The 17,500-nt window shown below is 42.4% G+C and overlaps 1 protein-coding gene across 1 annotated transcript in view; it reads left to right on the forward strand.

Annotated features, from left to right (window-relative positions):
* The window catches only part of LOC311048182 (arf-GAP with coiled-coil, ANK repeat and PH domain-containing protein 3-like), a 119,537-nt gene that overhangs the window by 51,279 nt on the left and 50,758 nt on the right, over nt 1–17,500 (forward strand). Inside the window, exons 2-4 of the mRNA XM_084061270.1 lie at nt 3,135–3,192; nt 12,253–12,372; nt 15,363–15,416. Coding sequence (XP_083917396.1) covers nt 3,135–3,192; nt 12,253–12,372; nt 15,363–15,416 — 232 coding nt within the window. The remainder of the gene's footprint in view (nt 1–3,134; nt 3,193–12,252; nt 12,373–15,362; nt 15,417–17,500) is intronic.

The raw sequence follows: 17,500 nt of genomic DNA on the forward strand, positions 1-17,500 counted from the left end.
GTAATTGATAGAAAATACTGTAAGTAATTGTTTGGGTGAACTACTCCTTTAAAGCTGTAATCGGTATAAGATTCACGTCTTACCCAGGGTTTTGAAGCCGGGTCTCGTTTGCGAGTGCCAAAAACAGTTAACAAAGGGGTCTACATCTCTCCATGGGAGACCACCTCCAGCAACTGCAGATGTAGGCCTACTAATATATTGTATTAACATACATACTCTATCTACTATACAGATTGGTTCAAATGTTTTATTCATAAAATTAAAAGTTATGGATTGCAGGCAGCTTTTAACACATTGTGTGCCAAAAACGGTCCGGACCGTTTTTGACCCAATTTTATTTTTATACGTGGGGCCCACGTGGGGGCGCTCTAACGAAACTTTGGGATCATCCAAGGAGTTTCTGAGAAGGATAGGCCGGTTGTGGATCCATGTCAAAAATCCTTCTGGTCGGCCTTTCCAATGTTAACTCCTTGACTGAAAGCTTAATATCTCGATTTCTTTTTAATGTGGTGGAAGCGAGCCGTTTTCGATCGGCGATCACTCTGCAATGGAGGATCGCATTAGAAATATTTTTGTTCCAGGCGTTAGTCGGGACCCTCCGCCGTCTCGCACGCACGCTCTGTTTACATGCACTTCCGCGTCGGATGGAAGAAATGCAGGCACTTAACGTATAATATTTTAATAAACCTCTGGCACCTGATGTGTTAAGGGTGGTCTACTTTCCAGACCACACACACTCTTGCTGTGAGTGTGAGTGACATGTTGGTTTGTGTAAACAATTTGGTCTCGCAAGAGAAAGAAGACACAAAACAGCCGCAGTTGTCTAAAGTTCAGTTCAGTAGCACAAAAGGAATCCTGGGAATGCAGTTCCCTCTTGGAGCAGGTGTTATTGTAGTTGATTGATATCTCTACCGTTGCGACTGTCTCTGTTTATGCCCTGGAGTATAAACAGATAGAGAGAGCGAGCCATGACCTTAAGGAAGCTAGCTGCTTGTCAAGGTGACGTCGCCGCAATCTCTCTCTCCATCGTTTATTAAATGGACGGTTTGAGTTTGTGTGGTTGTTTTGTTTTATGAGGTAAAAGGTTGGGAGGAATCTGTTGTAAGGTTTCGCCTGGAAATATTTGGCAGCACAATGATGACATCATCATCATCATCCTCATCATCTCCCCGGGCTACAGCTGATATGTGTTCCAGTGCACGCAGGCAGTGTTGCCATGTCATGTCTGCTTATTATAAGCGACTTTGAACTTGTTTTTTTCTGTAAATATGCAAATATTGGGTTTTTTTAGTGGGTTGCTTTTATTTGGGCTTGTTTGTAAAGTGTAGTTGCTTATTTGGGCTTGTTTCCTAATGTTGTTTAAACCAGTGGTATTCAAAGATGTACATGTCAAGGACCCCCGAGCTTGTAGATCGGCTGTTTTCAAATATAAAGCCTATAGAGTCGCTTCTTTTGGGGTTGTTTTCATAGACCTCGCAGAATCTGGCCCGGACTGCTGGCCTAGCGGTTCGTGCACTTAGGCTCTAATGTAGCCTGACAGCGCATCACAGGTTCGGGTCCCGTTCCCGACAAACTTTGCTGCATGTCTCTCCTCCATCTCTCTCTCTCTCTCTCTCTCCCGGTTTCCTGTCCTTTTTCACTATACACACTATCAAATAAATGCAGAAAAGCCCTAAAAAAGAATCTGGCAACACTGGATAGATTTGTGTTCCAGCGCACGCAGGGCGTGACGTCGGAGCTTTCAGCTGATACTGAGGAGGCAGGGAGCACTGCTGACTTAAATGTGTTTTTTGTTTGGAGAGGTATTCTGTGTCAGTGTTGTGAAATGTCTCCTCCAGTGCGACCGCCCGGTTCGCTTCCCTTTCTGATACTGGCTTTGATTAACTTTATTGTTGTAAGCACTTTAGTCTGCAGTCAGTAAAGCCAGCCAGAACCAGTGAGAGAACATGATTCATGAAATCATGAAGAAGTGGAAGGTTCCGAGAAGACGAGAGGCTGATGACAAACACAACAGAAATTCAGTACAATGTACCAATAAACGTTAAAATGACCCCAAACAGTGAAAATCCTTTTAACATTGGCCCTCCAGACCCACAGTAGCCTCCATGGTTTGCTTCTAAGATCTCATGAATACTTAAGTGAAGATCTGTGTGTCTGCTTGGCCTCGTCCATTGATTTTTACAACAAGGTCACAACTACTAATCTTCTCGATTTATGCTTATGTCGATGTGGTCGTCCAGTTTAATGACCATCTGTATGAGGTGCTGGATGTAGAGCCTGGTTTCATATGCGAGCGCGTGATCTGGTACTTGTATTTAAACACGCGGTATTTGTAATTGCGATTTATGCAGTTTGTATTCTTTGGTTTGAATTAATTATATCTGCTTTAATTTATCCAACTTTTCCTTTCACCCACCCCCCTTCTTGTCTTCTTCACGTTTACTTTTTTTCTTCCTACATATTTGTTCTTCCCCTCATACTTCCTTCCTCTTCTCATCTGTCTTATTTATACAGCATCTCCTTTCCTCCTTCTTTTTACTTCCTAAATGTCTCGAGTGCACAAACTCACCCAGTTGAAGTGATCCAAAACGATGTGATTCTTGAAATGCTTATTATGTTATTATTCTCTGTGACGTTGTGGGGTGCATTTCTCCTTTCCGACATGTCGCCTTTCCGACGTTGACGAACCCTATACCTAACCCTAACCCTAACCCTAACCGCACGCGGAAGCCACTAGTCGGAGTGGTGAGATGTCGGAATGGAGAGTGAACACCGACGTTGTGGCTGGCCGCTAATCCAAGTATCCCGTCTAAACTAGACGAGTTTCAGTCTTGTTCCTGACTATGGCTGTAATATTGTTCACCCTCCATTGCTCTCCAACATGGCTTCCCATCTAGCTGTCTTTGCCAGTAGTAGTACTCAAACTTTTCCGTGCCAAAAGGACCCCTAAATTGATATGTATTTGGCCGTGGACCTCCATCTGAAAATGTTTTGAGCCATAATTCACAATTATTTCAAGTATATCAGATGTACAAGCTTAAAGCGTGGCACGAAGTGACGTGCTGTGAGTGTGTGTATATGTACACGTTATGTGTCATAACTAACAGTATGTCTTTTTGTGTTTCCATCTTCAGGGCCGGCATTGATGAAGTGGAGACGGATGTGGTGGAGATTGAAGCAAAGCTTGATAAGGTAATGTAGGTAATGTGTGTGTGTGTGTGTGTGTGTGTGTGTGTGTGTGTGTGTGTGTGTGTGTGTGTGTGTGTGTGTGTGTGTGTGTGTGTGTGCGCGTGCGTGCGTGCGTGCGTGCAAAATGTGTCACTGCCGTTAATTGACCTTCAATTAAAGAGATACTTCACCCCCCATCAATTCCCAATCAATTACTCACCCACCCTGTGAAGCCTTGAATTCATAGATTTTTTTTTCCTGTTTGTGTTGAATTCCTTTGTGGTGAATAAAGAAAGAATCCAAAAAATTAAGAGAACACACGATGAACTGAATAACATAGGGGGGTAATAGATTAATTACAGCAAAAATCGGTGTATACATTCCAACTTAACTCTTCACAGTGTCCTGTATCCATTCGTAGTATCAGTACTTCCAAAACACGCAGCCCTGTTGTTTAAAAACCTTACTTATGGGTTTGATTCCCGCCGGGGACGCTGTGGGCGCTGGGGGGCATGTTCTCTCCTCCGCGTCATCAGCGCCCCATACCCTAGGTGGGGTTGGTGAAAGGGCCTACTCTGTGTGGAGTTTGCATGTTCTCCCCGTGGCCCTAGGGTAGGTACCCTCACAAAGACATGCAGTAATCTGGTTGGAATAACGTGTTCCTTCCACGCGCTACATCTAACCAGAGAACCTCCCCCCTGCCGGGTGATAAGAAGCGGCTTGCTAGCTCTCATGCATTGAAGGAGGCATGAGCTTGGCTCTAGTCTCTCCCTAGGCTGGCAGAGGGAGTGTAGCGCCCAGGATTACTTAGACAATTGGCACTGGGTGAAAAAATGGGTTACAAAATTGTGGGATAAAAATGTTGTTACAAAAAAAAAAAACGTACTTATTTAAAACATGGATTAAAAATGTGAGAGTTGCGAGGGAGTTTATGAACAGATTTCTGATTCCTTTAAACGCAGTGGATATTTTTTACAGTGTAGTGTTTTTAACCTCAATCAATGGCCATCTTCACGTTCCCTGTCTTTGTTAGGGAGCCATTATTTTGACTGTTTTATGAATTTTACACAAAATAACTTGTTTGTAGGGCTAGGAATCTGATTACTGCCGGGGTCAACCCGTATCAAATATGTACGGCACAGCCTTCATGTTTTCTGTAAAGCACTTTGGATAAAAGCTCTGCCACCAAAAATGATGTTATGTTACGTTGGGTTCCACTGGCTGCCTCCGGCATAAACGCACTCTTGAATAAAACAGGCACATCATGTTCCACTTTCTCTGGAGAGTGTAAGGCAAAGATTAGATCAGATTAACCCATTTATACCGGAAAATAATCTGTGTCATTTTTAGATTTCTTTGGCTATTCAAAAATCGCAGATATACAAGCTCGTACGAGCTTGTAAATCTGTGATTTCTTTGAAAAATCGTGAAAATGTGAAAATATTTTAATATATATATTTTCAAAGGGACATTTATTTACTCAAATCTTTGCTAAAAGATACATATATATGTATCTTTTTGAATAGCCAAAGAAATCTAAAAATGACACACAGATGCGTTCCCGGTCTTAATGGATTAAGAGAGCTCTCTCTCTAGTCTACTGTCTCTCTCTTTCGGTCAGTCTCACCCTCTCTCTCTCTCATATCGCCTAAAGGTCAAAGCTTCCCCGGGGTGATTTAAAGCTAAGCAATGCTGCTGCCGACGGGGGGGGGGGGGGATGCTAGCATACAGTATAATAGCCTGAAGGTGTATAATGTTGTCACGTATTCAACACATATAAACAACACACAGTGAATGGAGATTTATTCTGCTGAATAGTGAGCACTTGCAGACACAGATTTACATTATCTCTCTGACAAAAGGCAAGCTTTCTATCCCTGAGATACTGTAGACTAGAGCAGGGGTCTTCAACGTTTTCAGCCCAAGGACTCCCTAGCTGAGAGAGAGATGAAGCAGAGACCCCCTCTATATTGTATAAAATCGTGTTTTAGATTCAACCTTTTTTGTTTACGTTTACTGTTCCTTTTCCCCTCTACACCTATACCTCTTTGCCAAAAATAGCCGATCTAAAAGCTCTAATAGCAGATCTACAAGCTCACAACGCCTCGCAGCGCGAGGCGTTGTGAGCTTGTAGATCTGCTATTTTTGGCTGAAGTTCTCCTCAGAAAAGGGATGCTAGGGTTCAAGTGGTTAAGGTAAAAAATAAAAAATCATATCAGACAAAGATTTGGCGGACCCCCTGTAGTAACTCTGAGGACCCCCTAGGGGTCCCGGACCCCCTGTTGAAGACACCTGGACTAGAGCATCCTAGCAGGTCTGTGTTTTCCTAGTGAATGTTCTCTACTACTCAAAGAGCCTAGCATGCTAAATACCAAGGGAAACTAATAAGTTCATCATTAGCAAACAGTCGTTTTTGGAGCAAGGGGCAGTTTTAGTCTAATCATCATAACTGGAAAGCATCCATTCAGAGCTAAATTTGAATAGATTCTTGGGTCATGTTGCTTCATTCAGTGACTCAGAGATCAATAGAAAGGCCTCTGCTGCTAAACTAATAGTTATCAGTGGAATAAGTCAAGTGAGGTAACGTCAGCAGTGTTGCCAGATTTTGTGAAAGAAATAAGAAACCAGGTCTACTGTATGAAAACTAGCCCAAAAGAAGCCACTATAGGCCACATGAGCACTTTAAACCCATATACTGTATACGGCTATTTAAAAATCTACAAGCTGACAACGCATCACAATGCGATGCTTTGTGAGCTTGTAGATCTGCTATTTAAAAAAAAAAATGAAATAAAATGTGGAACATTTGGAAGATTATTGAAACTTCTATCAACACAAATCTGGTACGGGGACTACCTGGCACAAAACATTTTCAGATGGGGGTTGGGGACAAATACATATTCATTTTCATGACATGAAAATATTTGAGAACCACTGGTTTAAGTAATAATTAAAACATTTGATAGCAAGCTAAAATAAGCAACTAACACTTTAGAAACAAGCCAATATTTACAAGCAACTTTACAGAAAAAAATAAGCCCAAAGTCGCTTATAATAAGCGGATATGGCAACACTGGAGGTAAGGTAAGTGGACCACGATGCTAATAAATTGGCCGGCCGCGTTGCCGTACGTGCCGCCACGCCTAATTGCTTTTAAAGCAGGTTGTCAATAAATTGTGGTTGGCCGGCCGTGTCTAACGTGATGCAGGCAGACTCTGAACTGAAGTGCACCATGCAGCTAGACGATGCCTCCTGGAGATAAACTAATAGACTGGCTTGGTAGCGGAGGAACGAACGTGTGTACCAAAGGATGAGGTTGTTTTTATGTCATCACTAGCGGCTTGGTGGCAGCCACATAAATCACCCTCTCCTCCTTTAACTTTTTGTGGTGCGTGCCTGCCTCCGTCGCTCTTCCTTTTTATTCGCTAAAGAATTGCCTATTGTCTTGTTTTCCTTTCCCTCTGATGTCCCTTCTATTATTACTCTTTCTTGTCGTCCTCACGCGCTTTGTGGGCTGTATACGTCTCGTCGTCTCGCGTCCCATAGAGGGAATAATAATATGGTTGCCTGCTGCTGCCGCTGATGCTAATACATAAAACAGAACTTCACCCTCCTCCTCCTCCTCCTCCTCGCAGTCAATTAGAGGTCACTGCCAATTTCACATTCTCTCACACACAAGCCTTCAGAAAACTATAATGCGACGGCGCCCTTTACATAATATAATCGTCTGTGATAAACAATCCACTTTAGATGAATGTGAAATTTTGTTTCATGCAGTAATTAATCTCGGAGAGTTACTTAGCAATGGGGTCACGTTGTGTTTTACGACCCCCCCCATCCCCCCCCCCTACTGTTGCTGCTGTTCAGCAGATGACACCGTGACATACCAGCCATATGCCCTTGCCCCCACCTGACCCCACAATGCCCACCCCCCGAGTGGTGTAAAGTAACTAAGTACATTTACTCAAGTACTGTAGTACAATTTTCAGGTACTTTTACTTTACTGAAGTATTTCCAATTTCCAATACTTTTTACTTCTACTCCACTACATCTCACAGACAAATATTGTACTTTTTTTACTCCGCTACAATTATTTGCAAACTTTAGTTACTATAGTTACTTTGTAGATTTTGATTATTATTACAGAACATACATTAACCACTTCAACCCTATTTAAACTTTGGCTATTTGAAAATAGCCGATCTACAAGCTCACAACGCGTCGCATCGTGACGCGTTGTGAGCATGTAGATCTGCTATTTTCAAAAGATATCTCAGACATAATGATAACATTCTGCTTAATGATGAGTACTGTACTTTTACTTTTGGTACTTCAAGTATATTTTGATGCCTATACTTTTGTACTTTTACTCAAGTCAATTTTGATTACCCGACTTTCACTTGTAACACAGTGTTTCTACATCGCAGTATTGATACTTTTACTTAAGTACAACATCTGAGTACTTTATCCACCACTCACTGCCCACCTCCCTCCCCCCAACTCCAACCAGTCCATCTCTCCTCCAGAGGGGTCAACGACTGCCCTCCTCTGAACTCTGATGCCTCAAGGCCTTTGAAAGCTTGACCCCTATGAGGGGTCACTTGGTGTGAGAGGGAGGAGGGTCTCCATTAGTGTGATTGGTTGAGATCAATCGGCACACCGGTTTCTTTTTTCACAGGAGGCCCTGCATCGTGTGTGTCTGGATGTGCGTGCGGTGGAAGTAGTTAAAAACGTTATGAGGTTGACGACAGCTGAGTTTTTAGGCCGCCAGCATCAGACTTGAGGCCGATTCTTCAAATGCCTTCTAACTCAGTACTGCCCTACAAACTTAGCCAAAGTGCAGTAACTCCGTTTTTGGACACACCGACTTATTTGTGTAAGGTCAAATTAGCCTTTGTGATTTTAGGGGATAAACAATTACCTCAAGAACAGATATACAATTAGTGTAATATCATTTTATATGCCGATATCTCATTTGGCTGACCAGTTGAATCACTTTTAAATCCATTATTCAGTGATTTTTTTCCATAGATACTGCACTTTGGCTTTGTGGGGCAGAGTAGTTCTCTGATATTTTCATGTCAAGGACCCCCAAATTGCCATATATTTAGCCACGGACGACCCCCCCATCTGAAAATGCTTTGTGCCAGGGACCCCCAGAAGAGAAGATTTGTGTAAAAAAAATAATCAAATTCAACATTTTCACATTCAACACTTTTTCAAAAATGTTCACTACTGTTCTAAACCAATGTTCTAAATTCTAATTATTTTCAGAAAAAAACGTATGTTGCTATTTATATAGCTAACATTTTAAATGACAGATCGAGGGAATCTTGGAGTTAGATCAGATGCAACGATGAACCTCAGAGACGATCCTCAAACCTCTCCCCGAGAGCCTACCTTGTACCAGCCAGGGTGTCTGGCCTTACAACCCAGATACTACGGTGACTACAGAGCCCTCCTCACTGAGTCTCCTTCATCCTCTAGTACTACTTCACCTTGTGACCCACTTGGGTTGAACAACTCGGCTTAAGTCCTGCTTGGACACCATTGCAGCGGGTCTTGCATGCTCAGGCATGACTTAACTATAATGATTCATCATTATAGTTTTATTTTAGTTTATTTTAACTGTCCTATTGTCACTTTCAAGACAAACCTCATTTAGTGTCGCCAGGTCTGCTTATTATAAGCGACTTTGGGCTTGTTTTTCTCTCTTGTAAATATTGGTAGTTGACGTTCATTTTGCACTTTTTCCTCCTCAAGATTGTTTGGGAAACTAGCAAATCTATAACCTTGCAGATCTTTCAAATATCCGTAGGTTTGAAGCGCTCATGTGACCTAGTTGCTTCTTTTGGGCTCGTTTCCATGGACCCGGTTGCTTATTTCTCTCGCAAAATCTGGCAACCCCGACCTCAATGTGAACTAGTAGATGTCATCCTATATAAAGCATGGGGTAATGGAGACGTCTTCATCGTAGAGGCATTTATTTGGTAGCAGATGTGGCTCCGCTGCATGCAGCTCTAGACTGAATGGACCCCTGTGGTTCCTGGAAGCCATTGGCTGATGGATCTGGACAGATATACCGTGGCTCTAAATGGACATGAGCAGACCCTGGAGGCTGTGTGTGTGTGTGTGTATAGTGTGTAGTACAGTGTGTAGTTGTACATGAGCTCCCTAGCAGACAGGAAGGCAGGCGATCCGTGGACATATACATGCTGTCAGCAGTATTAGAGAAGGCACCCTGCTGCTTTGCATGTCTATACGTTCATATACCAGTGGCTCTCTCACACACACACACACACACACACACACACACACACACACACACACACACACACACACACACACACACACACACACACACACACACACACACACACACACACACACACACACACACACACACACATGCATATCGTCAGGGCCGGCTGGTATATGAACAGGCTATGGTGGGGCTTAGCCCTCCCTATCTTATGGAATAATAAAGAGGAAACATTATTATTAAAATGTTTTTAGAAGAGATTATTATTTTAATTTTTTTTGCAACGGTTTTTAAAAACAACTTATTGTTTTTAGAAGAGATTATTTTATATGCTGGCAACAGCATCGTCCAAAGGATTTAGAATAACACAAAAGGTTTCCAGTTTTGGAAACCTTGTATGTCCAAAACCTTTACTGAGCACTTTAAACCTATATACTATACTGTATATTTGGTTATTTGAAAATAGACGATTTACAAGCTTGTAGATCTGTTTCAAAAAAATATTTTTTTGTTAGGTTAGGGACAAATAGTGACTCTACATATTAATTGACCATGACATGGATATATTTGAGAACCATTGGTTTAAACAATAATTAAAACATTTGGAATCAAGCCCAAATAAGCAACTACACTTTAGAAACAAGCCCAAAAAAAACGCAACCCCAATATTTGCAAGCTACTTTACAGGGGAAAAAAGCCCAAAGTGGGGCTTAGCCCTCCCTATCTTATGGAATAATAAAGAGGAGACATTATTATTATAATATTTGTTTTGTTTTTTGCAACTTTTGTTTTTAGAAGAGATTATTTTATATGCTGGCAACAGCATCGTCCAAAGGATTTAAAATAACACAAAAGGTTTCCAGTTTTGGAAACCTTGTATGTCCTAAACTGTTACTTATTAGCAGGAAGTGGGTAGGAGAGTGGGTAAAAATGAACAGCGTTCCCAAAGGATCCAATGTAGTTATTATTTAGTCACAAGCTCCAATACTTTTATATTGTACACATGTATGTTCTGGGGGCTTGAAGATAACCGAGTCCCGGGTTACAGCGATGGGTGAGGGTTAGGCTATCTTGCTGTTAAGTAGTATGCGTGTGTGATATTCCAAGAAAATTCAAATAATCTATATTTTTTTGTACTTTGGGGCAGTGCGGCCATTGCTATATAAAGCATAACGGTATTAAATATCTTAAGTAAGAGCTGTGCAAATGTGCCATGCCAGGTGATGACAGTCTCCAGCAGGGATGGCACACATGCACATGTGCTTTTAATTGCCACCTTGGAGCTGCCAACCGCTACTTTCCCACTTTACTGGTAATAAGAGAAGCTGCATGAGCGTTGAGTTGGTACACTGTCATTACCCCTCCCCTGACGCAGCTCTGTGGGACTGCGTATTAGAGACGGCGTTGCCAGTGTTTTGTGAGAGAAATAAGAAACCAGGTCTATGAAAACAAGCCCAAAAGAAGCGGGCCGCATAAGCACTTTAAACCTATATGCTGTATTCTTTGGCTTTTTGAAAATAGACGATTTACAAGCTTGTAGATCTGCTATTTTCAAAAAAATCTTGAAATAAAAATATTTGGAAGATTTTTTAATCATTCTAACGACGCAAATCTGGTACGGGGCTCCCTGGCACAAAACATGTTCAAATGGGGGGTTAGGGACAAATAGACATATTACATATTAATTGTCCATGACATGGAAATATTTTAGAACCACTGGTTTAAACAATAATTAAAATGGATTAAAATTGGAACCAAGGCCAAAAAACTGCAACCCCAGTATTTGCAAGCGGCTTTACAGAAAAAAAAGCCCAAAGTCGCTTATAATAAGCGGACATGGCAACACTGATTAGAGAGCCAAAGGAAGCGCTGAGAGGAGAGAGAGAGCTCTGGGAAGCCTGCAATTATCTCCTTGGTGTGCAGCAGTTCCCAAGGGTGCAAACATGTCACCGCGGTTTTATCGGTGGCAAACTGTTTACCATTTCCACCAGAGATGAGAAAACCACCAAAAAGGGCAAGGACCTGAAATGACACTACTGTGTGTGTGTGGCACATGTGCAACTTCTTCTTCAACCACCTTAAAGGAGTAGTTTACCCCAAAAAATGACTTATTTTCTATCAATTACACACACCATAAAGCCTTGACTTGAGTTCACAACTGAGTAAATGTATTTTTTTTTAGATTAAGTAACAGCCGTCTGCCAGCCTGCAGATGGATGGATCATGGATGCTATATTGATAATTCTCATCAACCAATGCCTGGTCTCAATAGTCTGTACTGTCATATATCTCACGTGAGTAGCAAGTACTGTACTACTCGACTATTCCGCGAAAAATTTGAACGGTACATACCGCAAACTGTACAGGAAAAGAGGGCAAGTGAGAACGCCTCTCCTACTGTACAAATGCACAAAAGCTGTTTTTTTAGTAACAGCGTCCTGTCACTAACTGCGTGGCATAACATACAGTAAGGCCCACCTACTGTATGTACCTTTCAAGCAGGCGTGATTCAGCCAGTGGAGACAGTCGGGGGCGGGGTTTGCCAAGCGGTCCCATACGTTACCAAATCACGCATCAGAGGCAGTGATATTTAAAGGCGGAGTCCAATCGCCTGATTGGCTGACTGTAGATTGGCTAGAAGTGCTCACACTTCAAACTGTGAACGACGAGATGTTTGTGAAGCATCCCCCAGCAATGAAGATGAGTGTGAGAGAGAGAGATCATCCTTATTGAATTTACTCTTAGAGCTACATAATTGGCCTCAGGTCTTAATGGGTTTAAGTTGTGAACGTTTGTCTCTATGTGTCTCCTGTGTTGTCCAGCTGGTGAAGCTATGCAGTGGGATGATCGAGGCGGGCCGCGCCTACGTCAGCGCCAACAAGCTGTTTGTCAACGGCATCAAAGACCTGTCGCAGCAGTGCAAGAAGGAGGAGATGATCTCTGTGAGTATAGTACAGATTTAGTACATTTACTCAAGTACTGTACTTCACTTCACCCATTTTCAACCTATCTTCATATAATTGGTCCTCACTAATGCTCATGATAAAATGGTTTAAGAAAAAAAAGATTTCACTACAATTCAGAAACCCGCCTACTAGTGACATCATCGTTATAGGCAGGGTTTATGAAGATAGGTTGAAAATGGGTGAAGTCTTCCTTTAATGTGAAATTCCATCCACTTTGACCCATCCCACAATAATAACATCATCATTTCTACATGCTTCACTGTCAGTCCATTTCTCTGAGACCACTTAAGGCCTATACGTATGTACTTATTCGCACCCCGAATAGCAAAAATAGCCGATCTACAAGCTCACAATGTCGAGATTCTTTTCCTATTTTAGAACATTTTCAAAATGTTTACCTGACAAAAAAATGTACATATTTTGTCCAATTATTTTTATTGAATGTATTTTATAGCGTGCTAAAAAATAGAGATGCCAGGTTGACAGTGGTTAATAAACCATCCATCATTGTCATTGTGGAGGAATTTGCCTGTTTAGCAGAGTACAGAATGTCCGCAGTGTACTGAGTCTGCTACTAAAAAGCTAATATAATCAAATTCAAAGTTCTCTCCAGTGGTAAGAAATAAAATGACTAAAATAGTTCACATTTATTCATCCCGTTGGCCGCAGGCCTCACATTCCATGTATGTACCAATCTGCCAGCTCTTACGACTAACTGTACATCTAATACAGAATGTTCTGGAAACGCAGAAGTCTTTCAGACCCCACACAGAACTGGGGGCAGCGTTGCCAGATTTCGTGAGAGAAACAAGCAACCTAGGGTCGATGAAAGCGAGCCCAAAAGAAGTGAAAAGGCCACATGTGCATGCACGCGCACACACACACACACACACACACACGCACACGCACACGCACACGCACACACACAGACACAGAAAATTGCCGATCTACACAATAGGCTATTTTCAAAAATCTTTAAAAGAAAAGTGAAACATTTGGAATATTTTTAAAACATTTTAAGTACACAAATCTTGTGTGAGTGTCCCATATATTTTCAGATATCAAAATCTGAAAATATATATTCAGGCTTCTTGACGTGAAAAATGTTTGAGAACCACTGGATTAAAAACAACATTAGGAAACGAGACCCAAATAAAGCAACTATACACTGTATAGAAACAAGCCCAACAACAACTGCCAATATTTACAAGCGACAAGCCTAAAGTGGCTTACAATAAGCAGACATGGCAACGCTGGTCAGCCTCTCCATATATAAATGACAGTGTCATCTATCAGGGCAGCTTCTCCTGGTACATTCCACAGCGTTTCCCATCCTCTAACAGTCACACAGTGTAAACACTATTGTCCAGACATGGAGCTGTCCAGCTGTTGGAGGCATGCAGACATGACAATGCTTGTCCCTGTCGGGGGCGAAAAGCTTGTATGTCCAAAAAACATTACTTTTCAAGAAATGGTGAATTTTTTTTACATGTGTTCTAATGCATTGGTTCTCAAACTTTTTCATGTCAAGGACCCCCAAATTGACACTTATTAGCCCACGGACCCTGATTTATAAAGATATGCCAGGGACCCCCATAAGAGAAGATTTTTACGGCTCTAGCAGTGATTCTCAACCATTTTAATTTCAAGGACCCCCAGTTTGACATGCATTAGGCTACGGACCCCACTTTGAGAACCAATGTTCTAATGGAACCAATGTATTTTGTAACAAGCTCTTGTTAATAAACTTGTCATATTTGGTTGAATATTTATGAAACCCAAAGACACACTTCACCACTTTCACTTTTACTGTAAACAAATAATAATAATCTAAAATAGCAAAAATAGCAGATCTACAAGTTCACAATTCTGTTTTTGCTACTTTTGTGTGACACTGCACTGGCTCCCCGTAGCGGCTCGCATTCAGTTTAAAACCTATGGGCTATGGTCGATGCCTACACTCCTGCCCGACCACTTCGGTCTGCCACCTCGGGGCGACTGACTGCCTCGTCACTCAAGGGTCCTTCTGGTCGATCGACACGGTCACAACTTTTTTCTGTTCTGGCCCCACAGTGGTGGAATGAACTTCCCACTGATGTCAGGACAGCAGAATCACTGCCCATCTTTCGCCGCAGGCTGAAAACCCACCTCTTCAGGAAACACTACCCTTCCTCTTTGCCTGGCTTACTTGTTGTTAACTAGTTATACGAACTCTTGTTTTATTCTTGTACTGTTTTATTGGATCTTATTTTGTCTCATCTGTTTATGAAAGTAGGTAGATGATATATTGCACTTTTACCTTAGCGCTAGGTATACTCTTAGTTGCTTGTTTTTGCAGGAAATGCAAGACTTCTTTTGATTAGTAGTTTTGTTCCCTACCTATGTTGAATGCACTTATTGTAAGTCGCTTTGGATAAAAGCGTCTGCTAAATGACTGTAATGTAATGTAATGTATGTCAAAGTAGGGCTTTCATTTACGGGTTAAGAAATATGGAGATACAAGGTTTCTGCTCAACAGTGGGCATGTTTCTGCTATAACAGTTTACATGGCTGGGAGCAGAGACACGTTTTATGGCTTTCCCTGTGGGGGGAAAAACATAGGTTGGGAATGTATATGGAATGTACAGTATTTAACTTAAAGCTGCAATCCATAGTTTTTCTAGTGAATAAAACGTTAATTTCACCAATCTATCGGGTAAAGTATGTTATTACAATTTAACTAATACAACTGAGGCGGTTGTAGCTGGTCTCCGTGCACTTCTATTGTGAGAAATGGAGATTACATTTTTTAGGTATTAAAAAGGTCTCAAAAGTCCTTAAATTGTCACTTTACTGTCATCTGGGGACCCCCCTCCCCCCCACCCAAATCATGCGGGGACCCCCCTGGAGGTCCCCGACCCACAGGTTGCGAACCAGTACAGTACAGTACTTACAGTATGTGTGTCTGTGTTCCTGTCACTTTGCAGGAATGCTTGGAAAAGTGTGGGGAAAGCCTGCAAGAGATCGTCAACTACCACATGGTAAGACACACACACACACACACACACACACACACACACACACACACACACACACACACACACACACACACACACACACACTATACTAAATGTTTTTTTAACCCCAAACATAAAGCCGAAAATACCCGCTCGCAGCGCGTGTGTGTAAAGTATAAATCTGGCATCACCTCAACTTCAACCCCTAAAGCTAACCTCTTCTAAAAGATGCCTTTAATCCTAATCCTTAAACCCAATCCTCACAATTTCTCAAATGACATGATGTGAGGACATTAGGATCTCACAAGTAGAATGAAAGTACTCACGCACACACACACACACACACACACACACACACACACACGCACACGCGCACACGCACACGCACGCACACACACACACACACACACACACACACTGCCGTGGGCCAGGAGGAGTTGTAGAGTAATGTTGGGACGTGTCCTGTTCTCTTAGCATGTTAACATTTTTCATGCATTCATGAGCCCTCTGGGCCTTGTATTGCACAACTCTGTCTCTGTATCTCTCTTTCTTGCTCTCTCTCTCTCTCTCTTTCTCACACACACACACACACACACACACACACACACACACACACACACACACACACACACACACACACACACACACACACACACACACACACACACACACACACACACACACACACGGCACGACTGTGACCTCACTCTGTGACTGTGAATCTGTCCACACAGGCTAAAGCACATGCATGTGTCTGATTCAAACCACATGCCTATAGCGCAGATGTGTTTAGAAGATATAACACACACACACACACACACACACACACACACACACACACACACACACACACACACACACACACACACACACACACACTAATATCATGAATGTACTGTATGGCGTGGAGGAATCTGATTCCTCAGCAAATCCACAAATCTCATGTTATCTCAGTGAGTTCATGCTATGTCACTTTATCGTATACACCGACATGATATTAGAAACCCATGACAACTGGAAGTCTGTTGTACAACGCTGTGTGTGTGTGTGTGTGTGTGTGTGTGTGTGTGTGTGTGTGTGTGTGTGTGTGTGTGTGTGTGTGTGTGTGTGTGTGTGTGTGTGTGTGGGTGTGGGTGTGTGTGTGTGTGTGTGTGTGTGTGTGTGTGTGTGTGTGTGTGTGTGTGTGTGTGTGTGTGTGTGTGTGCGTGCGTGCCTGTCTGTCTGTCTGTCTGTCTGTCTGTCTGTCTGTCTGTCTGTCTGTCTGTCTGTCTGTCTGTCTGTCTGTCTGTCTGTCTGTCTGTCTGTCTGTGTGCCTCTGTCTGTCTGTCTGTCTGTCTGTCTGTCTGTCTGTCTGTCTGTCTTTGTGTGCACACACGCAAGGTGTGTGTCTGTCTGTCTGTCTGTCTGTCTGTCTGTCTGTATTTGTGTGTTAATGTGCAAACACGCACAGTGTGTCTGCGTGCGTGCGTGAGAGTGTGTGTGTGTGTGCGCGTGTGCGCGTGTGCATACTGTGCCTGTATACAGTAATGTGTGAGTGTGAGTAAAGAACCACAGGAAAAGAAAGTAAAACTAATTTAAGAAAGAAAGAGTGAGAAAGATAGAAAGAGAGAGAGAAAGAAATAAGGTGAATCCAGGACATGGCCACTATAGGAACACAGACAGTCCCATCACGTCCTCCATGCCTCCTCCACACATCAGCAGGTCTGCAGTCCTGTCTCTCCTCCACAGTCTGGGGCATTTAGTGGTGGTTTGAACGTTTTTCCCCTCAGTAGCATCATGGCATCATTGTGGTTTTGTAATAAACTGCTGCCAGTGAACATTCCAGTCCTCCTGACGCAATATGGCAGCACGAAAATGAAAGAGCAAATCAAAAAGCCTGCCCTCTTGTAAAAACTTGCAAAACATGCTTCTGTGGGCGAATGTGTCATCATTTCTCGCTAGGCAATAAAAGGGATACACAGGTAAAATGGAGATATTACAACATTTAATAGCCGGTTTAATGGCTGGGCGTACTCCAACCATAATCAAGAAGTGTCTGTTTCATGCCAGAGGCCCTCATATAGTAATGCATTGGGCCAATGGCCAAGGTACACTCATCGGAAAAACCA

Source organism: Gymnoscopelus microlampas, assembly GCF_963454915.1.
Source record: "Gymnoscopelus microlampas genome assembly, chromosome: 7".
In the NCBI taxonomy this organism is placed as follows: Eukaryota; Metazoa; Chordata; class Actinopteri; order Myctophiformes; family Myctophidae; genus Gymnoscopelus; species Gymnoscopelus microlampas.